Here is an 11,465-nt window from a genome sequence, read left to right on the forward strand (position 1 = left end):
CAATGAGTACTAAGGTTTACTCCGAGGCGTACAGAATTGCCAAGAATAAGGTCTTTTCTACAAAGGATAATCTGTTACTTAGAGTTGTACACTACAGTAGAAGCCATCCGGTTGTAATCTGTGGACCTCCCCACTCTGATAGATTGCTGCAGTATGGGAACTGATATTCTAAACAGAGTTTATCTATTTCACAACTTGATAAACTTATCAATACCTTAACTTCCTTGGTTCCTTTTTAAAATCTGTTTGTCATTTCCTTCTATCTGATCACTGTTTAAAGGGTTTCTCCAACCCAATCCCTTTGGCTCATCTGTTTACTTTAGAACCATCCTAAAACATAGTCATCTCTTTATCCAACACATGCTTGCGGAACATCTGCTGTCCGACTGGCTCTCTGCAAGCTGCTAATGCTACACCAGGAAACAAAAGAAAAGGAAAATGCTGTGCTTCGGGGACATCAGGCCACCCATAATTTCCCAGCAGCTAGCTCTCTGGCTAGAGTGTGTTTCCTTTCCTTCCTTCACTCAGTTAATGGCTGGTCCTAATTCACATAAAAATCAAATTAAACACTATGTGCACAGGAGGCCTTCAGATCCTTCCCTCACATCAGGTTGGACTTCCAGTAAATAAGTGTTCATAGTTCATAGTTTCTTCAAAAGAACATTTAAATAGTATAGTTATTTTTGTGTGCCGACTTGGTAAGTAGTAATTTTGCCCAGCCGGGCACCACAGCCTGCCTTATTAACCACTAAATGTTCAATCTGGAAAAGTGACTGAGGTAAAGAAAATACTATCGTAAAATCCTACTATCATGAAAAACTAGTATGAGGTAAATTCACTTCGAGCTGAAATTTTAGCATTGAAATTTCCCAGCGTTATGAGGTATAATGATATGTTTATTTGTAAGCCATGTTCTATATCCCTCTCCTTGAAGTCATTCTTACAGTCCAAATACAAGGAACATTTTTAAATTATTAAAAATAGATTCTTCTCTCATACTGTACATCCCAGCCACAGTTTCCCTCCTTCTACTCCTCCCTGGCCCCCATTCCACTTCTTCCCTCTCCTAGATACACATCCTCCCATTCCATTTTCTCTTCAGATAAAATCAGGCCTCCAAGAGATGACCACTAAACTAAACAAAACGAGATACAACAATCAAGGCAAAAATCCCTCATATAGAGGCTAGACAAGGCAAACCCACACTTATTGGGTTGTGATCCCAAGAGCTGACAAAAGATTCAGAGATATACCTGCCCCCCCCATTAGGACTCTCCCCCCACACAAAATAAAATAAAAATAAAAGTAAAACAAGCAAATAAACAAACAAACCAATAATCAAACAAAAAAACCAACCACCAAGCTAACAGTCATAACATATACACAGAGTACCTGGTGAAGGTCCATGCAGGCTCCAGGCTTATCTTCTCTATGTGAGCTCATGGGAGCCCTGCTTAGTTGATTTGGTAGGCCATGTTCTTCTGGTGTCTTCCATCACATCCAGTGCCCTCTCCAGTTGTTATCAGAGAGGCTTCCTCCAGCAGCAGATGGAAGCAGGTGCAGAGACCCAAGATCAGACATTATAGGGAGAGAGCGTCCAGATTTGGGGTTCCCATCAGGTCCCTCAGAATCTCAGTGCCTCTTTCTGGCCATCCAGCTAGCTCAGGGTATGGGCTCCCTCTCATGGCATGGGCTTCAACTTAAACAAACATTGGTTGCCCGCTCCCACAATTTTGTTGCCATCATGGCTCCAGAACATCTTGAAGGTAAGACAGATTATAGGTCATGGGATTTTGCGGATGGGTTGGTGTCCGGGTTTCTCTTTACATATCCTAGAGGTATTTTCTCATGCCGGTGAGACAAGAATGTAGGAGTGAAAATTCCATACATGTACCAGCTTGACCTCTCTGCATTCAATGAGCTTTGTGGATGTTGCCCTCAGCAATGGGGCCCCATTTAGTTTTCAGATCTTTGCCCATTCTGGGGTGGAGGCTGCTGTTTCGTCCTATTGATAGTGTCCTTTGATTTATAGAAATGTTTCACTTTCATAAGGTGCCATTTATGAATTGTTGATTTGTTAGTGCCTAGTGTGATCAGAGTTCTTTTTAGGAAGTTGTCTCCTGTGCTAATCCATTCAAAGCTTTTCCCTACATTCTCTTCTATCAGGTTCAGTGTATCTGGTTTTATGTTAAGATCTCTGATCCACTTGGACTTGGATTTTGTGCATGGTGATAGATATGGATATATTTGCATTCTTCTACATACCAACATCCAGTTAGACCAGCACCATTTGTGGAAGATGCTTTCTTTTCTCTAGATATATTCCTGGCTTCTGTATGAAAAAATAAATCAAGTGTTCATGTTTAGGAGGAATGAGGGGTGGCTGTCACTGCATAAACAAAGGCAATTTCCTGAATGAGGACCTAATTGAAGACTGCCTGAGAGACCATGGATTGTTGATGCAGCCAATACCAGCCAATTGGGAACTGCTGTTTGGAAGAGATGCTTTCTTGGGACCCATGTGGGTGAAGGTAGAGGATATTGAAGGAGCTTACAAGCAGCATTCAAAGGAGCTTGCTACCGTAAGACCCCCAAAGCTGGGCCTCCGCTTAAGTCCCGGGATGAGCTTGCTGGTACCCCAATGACTCAAGAGAAAACCACACCTGATGCAAACTGCAAGAGGCTTTATTTATCAGCTAGGTGAGGGCAGACTCCTTCCTCCATGCAGGGCAGGGGAGTTCGACCCAGAGCAGTAACAGTAGGGGGCTTTTAACAGCTAGCTGAGGAATTGGGAGGAGTTGGAAGGAGAGTTGGGAGGAGCTGGGAGGAGTTGGGCTACAGCTCTTCTCTAATGGGGAGGGAGGGTGGGGCGAGGGGAGGGAGGGAGGGGTGTCCTTGGCACAGGGAGCTAGGCAAGTGCCTGGCTATGTCTTTTTACAATTATCGCATCTCTGATTGTAAGGTATTGAAACAACAACAACAACAACAACAAGCTGTTTGCTGGCTATAGAGAACAAAGAGCTTCTTTCTGGCTGTATTTTTAGAGATTAGGGAAAACGAGCTTGGGGGAATGTTTTAGGGGCTTTACATTTCAGGGAGAAACGCTTTAAGTTGGGGTCTCACACTACAAAGACATTCTCACCTGCTCCTGTAGTCGGTGCCATTGATTCCATCCCACCTTACCTCTAACCTCCAAGGGCAAGTAGGCTAAGGCAGAAGCTGGTCCAGGGCACAGATGTGTGAATTTATGTCTGGCTCTTTAATTCAATTCCATTGATCAACATGTCTGCTCCTGTATAAATACCATGCTGTTTTTATTACTAGAGCTCTGTAGTGCAACTGAAAATCAGGGATGGTGATACCTCCGATAATGAATAGGATTGTTATACTGGGTTTTTGTTTTTCCATATGAAGTTGAGAATTGTTCCTTTAAGGTCTGTAAAAATTGTGTTGGAATTTTGTTGAATCTTTAAATTGGTTTTGGTAGGATGGTCATTTTTACTATTAGTTCTATGGATCTATGTAAATGGGAGATCTATTCATCTTCTGATATCTTTTCAATTTCTTTCTTCAAAGATTTGAATATTTTAGCATACATTTTTGTTTGGTAATATTTTGTTCCTTTGAGGCAACTGTAAAGGGTACTTTCCTGATTTTCTCTCAGTCCCTTTGTCATTTGTATATAGGACAGTTGCTGATAGAATTTTTGAGTTAATCTTGTATCCAGCCACTTTACTGGTAGGCTGGTAGTGTTTATCAGCTTTAGGGATTTCCTAGTGGAATTTTTTTGAGTTTCTTTTTTTTATTAGATATTTTCTCTATTTACATTTCAAGTGTTAACCCATTTCCTGGTTTCCCCTCCAAAAACTCACTATCTTATCCATCCTCTCCCTGCTCACCAATCTACCCACTCCCACTTTTTCCCCCTAAACTGGGGCATCAAACCTTCTCAGGACCAAAGACCTCTCCTCCCATTGATGTCCAACAAGGCAATCCATTGCTACATATACAGCTGGAGTCATGGGTCCCTCCATCTCTTTGGTTGGTGGTTTAATCCGGGGGACCTCTGGGGGGTATTGGTTGGTTCATATAGTTGTTCCTCCTATGGGCCTGCAAAACCCTTCAGCTCCTTGGGTCCTTTCTCTAGCTCCTCCCTTGGGGACCCTGTGCTCAGTACAATGGTTGGCTGAGAGCATCCACCTCTTATTTGTCAGGCACTCGCAGAGCCTCTCATAAGACAGCTATATCAGTCTCCTGTCAGGAAGCACTTGTTGGCATCCACAATAGTGTGTGGGTTTATGACTATATACGGGATGGATCCTCAGGTGGGGTGGTCTCTGGATGGTCTTTCCTTCAGTCTATTATCTACATTTTGTCTCTGTATGTTCACCCAAGGGTATTTTGTTCCCCCTTCTAAGAAGGACCAAAGTATCCACACTTCGGTCTTCCTTCTTCTTGAGCTTCATTTGGTATGAGAACTGTATCTTGGGTATTCTGAGCTTCTGTGCTAATATCCACTTATCAGTGAGTGTATACCATGTGTGTTCTTTTGTGATTTGGTTACCCCACTCAGGATGATATTTTCTAGTTCCATCCATTTGCCTAAAAATTTCATAAATTCATTGTCTTTATAGCTGAATATACTCCATTGAGTAAATGTACCACATTATCTGTAGCCATTCCTCTTTGAGAGACATCTGGGTTCTTTGCAGCTTCTGGCTATTATAAATAAGGCTGCTATGAACATAGTGGAGCATGTGTTGGAACATTACCAGTTGGAACATCTTCTGGGTATATGCCCACGAGTGGTATAGCTGGGTCCAATTTTCTGAGGAACCACCAAACTGATTTCCAGAGTGTTTGTACCAGCTTGTGATCCCATCAGCAGTAGAAGAGTGTCCTTTCTCCACATCCTTGCCAGCATCTGCTGTCACCTGAGTTTTTTATCTTAGACATTCTGACTGGTGTGAGGTAGTATCTCTGGGTTGTTTTGATTTGCATTTTGCATTTCCCTGATGACTGAAGAAGTTTCACATTTTCTTTAGGTGCTTCTCAGCCATTTGGTATTCCTCAGTTCAGAATTCTTTATCTCTGTACCCCATTTTAAATAGGGTTATTTGGTTCTCTGGTGTCTAACTTCTTGAGTTTTTTGTATATATTAGATATTAGCCCTCTATTGGATGTAGGGTTGGTAAAGAGCTTTTACCAATCTGTGGATTGACATGTTGCCCTATTGATAGTGTCCTTTGCCTTACAAAAGCTCTGTAATTTTATGAAGTCACATTGTCAATGCTTGGTCATGGAAGATAACCTATTGGTGTTCTGTTTAGGAAATTTTCCCTTGCCCATGTGCCTGGGGCTCTCCCGCACTTTTTTTTTTCTATTATTTTCAGTGTATCTTGTTTTATGTGAAAGTCCTTGATCCACTTGGACTTGAGCTTTGTACAAGGAGATAATAATGGATCAAGTTGCATTTCTGCATGCTAACTGCCAGGTGAACCAGCACCACTTGTTGAAAAGACTGTCTCTTTTCAACTGTTGGTTTTAGCTCCTTTGTCAAAGACCAAGTGACCATAGGTGTGTGGGTTCATTTCTGGGTCTTCAATTCTATTCCACTGATCTACCTGCCTGTCATTGTACCAATACCATGAAGTTTGTTGGTGGTGGTAGTGGGGGGTTTTTTGAGACAGGGTTTCTCTGTATAGCCCTGGCTTTCCTGGAACTCACTTTGTAGACCAGGTTGGCCTCAAACTCACAAATCTGCCTGCCTCTGCATCCCAAGTGCTGGGATTAAAGGTGTGTGCTATCACTGCCCGGCCCACCATGCAGTTTTTATCACTATTGCTCTGTACCAGAGTTTAAGGTCCAGAATGCTAATTCCCCTAGAAGATTTTTTATTGTTGAGAAAAGGTTTCACTATCCTGAGTTATTTGTTATTACAGATGAATTTGAGAATTGCTCTTTATAACTCTATGAAGAATTGAGTTGGAATTTTTATGGGAATTACATTGAATCTGTAGATTGCTTTTGGCAAGATTGCCATTTTTACTATATTAATCCTGCCAATCCATGAGCATGGGAGATCTTTCCATCTTCTGAGATCATCTTCAATTTGTTTTTCAGTGAATTGAAGTTCTTGTCATACAAATCTTTCACTTGTTTGGTTAGAGTCACACCAAGATACTTTATATTGTTTGTGACTATTGTGAAGGGTGTTGTCTCCCTAATTTCTTCCTCAACCTGTTTATCCTTTGAATATAGGAAGGATACTGATTTGTTTGAGTTAATTTTATATCTGGCCACATTGCTGAAGTTTTTTTTAGCAGATGTAGGAGTTCTCTGGTGGAGTTTTTGGGGTCACTTAAGTACACTATCATTTCATCTGCAAATAGTGATATTTGACTTATTCCTTTTAATCTGTATCCCTTTGACCTCCTTTTGTTGTCTAATTGCTCTAGCTAGAACTTCAAGTACTATATGAAATAGATAGTCCCTGATTTTAGTGGGATTGTTTCAAATTTCCATTTAGTTTGATGTTGGCTACTGGTTTGCTGTACCTTGCTTTTATTATGTTTAGATATGGGCCATGAATTCCTGTTCTTTCCAAGATGTTTGTTGAATTTTGCCAAATGCTTTTTCAGAATCTATTGAAATGATCATGTGGTTTCTTTTTCTTTGAGTTTGTTTATGCTGGATCCCTGGGAAGAAACCTACTTGATTGTGGTGAATGATCTTATTGATTTGTTCTTGATTTTGGTTGGCAAATTTTTTGTGTATTTTTGCATTAATATTCATAAAGGAAATTGTTCTAAAGTTCTCTTTCTTTGTTGGGTCTTTGTGTGGTTTCATTAATTGTGGCTTCATATAACAAATTTGGTAGTGTTCCTTCTGTTTCTATTTTGTGGAAGAGTTTAAAGAGTATTGGTGTTAGGTCTTTGAAATTCTGATAGAATACTGCACTAAAACCATCAGGTCCTGGGCTTGTTTTAATTGGGAGGCTTTTTTTTTTAAGTCTTTTTTTTTCTTTTCTTTTTTAAAAAAAAAAATTATTAGGTATTTTCCTCATTTACATTTCCAATGCTATCCCAAAAGTCCCCCATACCCTCCCACCCACTCCCTTACCCACCCACTCCCACTTTTTGGCCCTGGCGTTCCCCTGTACTGGAGCATATAAAGTTTGCAAGTCCAATGGGCCTCTCTTTCCAGTGATGGCCGACTAGACCATCTTTTGATACGTATGCAGCTAGAGTCAAGAGCTCCGGAGTACTGCTTAGTTCATATTGTTGTTCCACCTATAGGGTTGCAGTTCCCTTTAGCTCCTTGGGTACTTTTCTCTAGTTCCTCCTTTGGGAGCCCTGTGATCCAACCAATAGCTGACTATGAGCATCCACTTCTGTGTTTGCTAGGCCCCGGCATAGTCTCACAAGAGACAGCTATATCTGGGTCCTTTTAGCAAAATCTTGCTAGTGTATGCAATGGTGTCAGCGTTTGGAAGCTGATTATGGCAATCACTAGATGGTCCATCCTTTCGTCACAGCTCCAAATTTTGTCTCTGTAACTCTTTCCATGGGTGTTTTGTCCCCAATTCTAAGAAGGGGCACAGTGTCCACACTTTGGTCTTCATTCTTCTTGAGTTTCATGCGTTTTGCAAATTGTATCTTATATCTTGGGTTTCCTAAGTTTCTGGGCTAGTATCCACTTATCAGTGAGTACATATTGTGTGAGTTCCTTTGTGATTGGGTTACCTCACTCAGGATGATGCCCTCCAGGTCCATCCATTTGCCTAGGAATTTCATAAATTCATTCTTTTTAATAGCTGAGTAGTACTCCATTGTGTAAATGTACCACATTTTCTGTATCCATTCCTTTGTTGAGGGGCATCTGGGCTCTATGACTGCTTCTATTTCTTTAGAGGTTATGGGAGTGTATAGATAGTTTATCTGGTCCTGATTTATCTTTGATATTTGATATCTGTCTAGAAAATTGTCCATTTTCACATGCTCCACTATGTTCATAGCAGCCTTATTTATAGTAGTCAGAAGCTGGAAAGAACCCAGATGCCCCTCAACAGAGGAATGGATACAGAAAACATGGTACATTTATGTGGTAAGCCTTCCCTATCAATCTGCAATCGCCATTACAAGATGGCGCCATTTTCCGCTGTGCCTACATGGCCTAACTGGTAAACAAGCAATATGCGCATGTGCAAGAGTGTGTTTTAGCCAAGTCACTGTCCATCCTGGGGTGTGCTGAGCAAGCAGCCAATCAGGTGTGGACATGCTGCACTGAGGTGTATATAAGCAGCACCTTTTTGGGGCTCAGAGTCTTCCTCTTCATGCTGAAGCTAGCTTCATGCTGAAGCTAGCAGCAGCAGAAGGATCCAGTTGTTCGTGTGTGTGTTCTTGCTTGTGAGACAATACCGCGCGAGTAGTGGCACCGAAACCCGGGACTGCCTTATTATCTCCAGCGCCGAGGAGACACTCCATTCGAGGGGCGGATTCAGAACTACAGTCAGGTTAGTTTTTCAAGGTAAGCTCAGAGAGGCATGTTTGGTTCTGGTCTTTCTCCACAACTAGAAGGGGCAGTGGAAGCCTTCGTAATTGTTCTTGCGGCACTTATCCTTTTCCTTATAATGAAAGCAGGACAGGGATTGCTGGAGGAGGTTCAAGACAGCCTGTCAGAAACAGAGCGGGGTAAAAGATTAGGAGCTCAAAGAAAAAAGGGTATACCTAAGAAAAAAGGCCCTTCCACGGACCCTGGATCCGAGGAAGTGAGAGAACGGGGAAAGGACGCCCCAGGAGAGAAGAGAGAGGAGAGGTGCTGGGGGGAAGAGGACCCCAAAAAGAAGAGCCTTTATCCGATAAAGGAACTTGAGGCTCTGGGACTTGATGGTTCAGATTCAAGTGAGGAGCTTAGTCCCACTGATGAGGAAGATTTGGAGGAGGAAGCAGCTCGTTATGAGGAAGAGAGATATCATCCTGATGAAAGATGGCCTAGCGAATCACAGAGGAAGTCCAAAAAGAATGGAAGCAAGGGTCAGGTCCTTGTTCAGTCTTCAGGCCCCAGTGCCCCTCCACCTTATGTGGAAAATTTTTGCTCAGATACTTTTATCCCTCGAGACGAGCAGCAAAAATTACAGCAGATGTTTCCTATCTTTGAGGCAGCAGATGGAGGACGCGCTCACGCGTCTGCGGAGCACATACAGATCAAAGAATGTGCCGAGTCGGTCAGTAATTATGGAGTTAGTGCCAATTTTACTTTATCTCAAGTCGAAATACTTGCTACTTTGGCCATGACTCTGGGAGACTGGCAAATGGTGGCAAAGGCTGTGCTCACTAATACGGGACAGTATTTAGATTGGAAAGCCTTCCTTATTGAATTTGCAAATGAACAGGCAGCGGCTAACTCTGCTGCAGGAAATCCAGCATGGGATAGGGATATGCTGCTTGGTTGAGGTCGCCTTGCACAACAACAGACAGGATATCCAGTGCAGGTGTGTGAACAGGTGAATCAGATTGCCATAATGTGTGGAAATCATTGCCCACCTGTGTTGACGGTGTTGCAGAACTCCAGAGAGACAGTGAGGCACTGAATCAGGTAAGAGAGGAGCGCTCTCAATTGGTTTGGGAGAGAGGGTCTGTTTGTGTTTCCTCAGGATCATCGACAACAGCTGTGGGTCCCAGAACGGCTGACCAGAGCAATTCAAAACAAGCAGAGCTGTGAGGACGTGGATGTTCCTGTGGCTGGAAGTGCTCCTGCTAGTGAGAACTGAAGAGGTCTGTGTTCCTGAAAACATGCCGTTGACGCATTTGGGTGTTTCCTCAATTCTTTACATCTAATGCCAGATTTTAAGCCTTAATGGAATTCGAATAGAACCCATCATTGTTGGCAATTTTACCTCTTGGCTTACCTCTGCATTTTCTTATTTTAAGGAGTGGGTGGGGGTTATATTGTTTGGCACAGCCTTATGTTGTGGGATGGTGTTTGTGTTGTGGTTGGTTTGCAAACTCAGATCTCAACAGAAACGTGACAAGGTCGTGATCACTCAAGTACTTGTGGCCATTGAACAAGGGGCCTCCCCTGAAATTTGGTTATCCATGCTAAAATAGTAATTGGCAAGTCTTGGTTTGCTCTGCTCTAGCATCCCGCAGATTTATGGATCCATTGCACTGGGATGAGAGAGAATCAACGATCATTGATCAGCCTTTGCACATCGCTGAGGTTTCCTCTTTGCACGCGATAGGGTGATCATGATTTTCCTAATAAACCAATGTAAAATTTGGGCTGGCCTCACTTGTAGAGTTCACACTAGGCCATCTAGCAGTTATTGTCACACAGCACTGTGGTATCCAGAGACGGGCAACTTTCCTCGTGCACAGACCAACCTAAGTCATGGGGCCCGGTGGTGATAGGGTTACCCTATGATGGGTAGGGCTGTGACATTAGTGGAGCGACCTAAAACAGGAGCCACAGCAGATGGACGTAGCTGCAGGGTCCTAGACCAGCCTTGTCTTAATGGAACAAAGGGGAGGAGATGTGGGAAGCCATCCCTATCAATCTGCAATCGCCATTACAAGATGGTGCCAGTTTCCGCTGTGCCTAAGTGGCCTAACTGGTAAACAAGCAATATGCGCATGTGAAAGAGTGTGTTCGAGCCAAGTCACTGCCCATCCCGGGGCGTGCTGAGAGAGCAGCCAATCAGGTGTGGACACACCGCACTGAGGTGTATATAAGCAGCGCCTTTTGGGGGCTCGGAGTCTTCCTCTTCATGCTGAAGCTAGCGTAATAAAGAATTGCTGCAGAAGGATCCAGTTGTTCGCGTGTGTGTTCTTGCTGGCAAGACAATAGCGCGAGACATTTACACATTGGAGTACTACTCAGTTCAGTAAAGAACAAATTTACAAAATTCCTAGGCAAATGGATGGACCTGGAGGGCATCATCCTGAGTAAGGTAACCCAATCACAAAAGAACTCACATGATATGTACTCACTGATAAGTGGATATTAGCCCAGAAACTTAGAATACCCAAAATATAAGATACAATTTGCAAAACACATGAAACTCAAGAAGAATGAAGACCAAAGTGTGGACACTGCCCCTTCTTAGAATTGGGAAGAAAACACCCATGGAAGGAGTTACAGAGACAAAGTTTTGAGCTGAAACAAAAGGATGGACCATCTAGAGACTGCCATACCCAGGGTTCCATCCCATAATCAGCTTCCAAACGCTGACACCATTGCATACACTAGCAAGATTTTGCTGAAAGGACCCTGATATAGCTGTCTCTTGTGAGGCTATGCCGGGGCCTAGCAAACACAGAAGTGGATGCTCACAGTCAGCTATTGGATGGATCACAGGGCCCCCAATGGAGGAGCTAGAGAAAGTACCCAAGGAACTAAAGGGATCTGCATCCCTATAGGTGGAACAACATTAAGTAACTAGTACCCCCCGGAGCTCCTGTCTC

The 11,465-nt window shown here is 42.9% G+C and overlaps 1 protein-coding gene across 1 annotated transcript; it reads left to right on the plus strand.

Annotated features, from left to right (window-relative positions):
- The first annotated feature begins 8,545 nt into the window (after positions 1 to 8,545).
- On the plus strand, positions 8,546 to 9,454 carry LOC147004267 (igE-binding protein-like). Its single transcript, XM_085839525.1, has one exon. The coding sequence runs from the start codon at positions 8,546 to 8,548 to the stop codon at positions 9,452 to 9,454; it is 909 nt and encodes a 302-aa protein (XP_085695651.1).
- The last annotated feature ends 2,011 nt before the right edge of the window (positions 9,455 to 11,465 follow it).

This window comes from Mus caroli, unplaced genomic scaffold (genome assembly GCF_978045245.1).
Source record: "Mus caroli unplaced genomic scaffold, Mus_caroli_1 scaffold_6, whole genome shotgun sequence".
NCBI lineage: Eukaryota > Metazoa > Chordata > Mammalia > Rodentia > Muridae > Mus > Mus caroli.

Bases quoted from the DNA above. Each gene is read 5' to 3' on its own strand.
- LOC147004267 (XM_085839525.1), top strand. From the start codon at position 8,546: ATGTTTGGTTCTGGTCTTTCTCCACAACTAGAAGGGGCAGTGGAAGCC.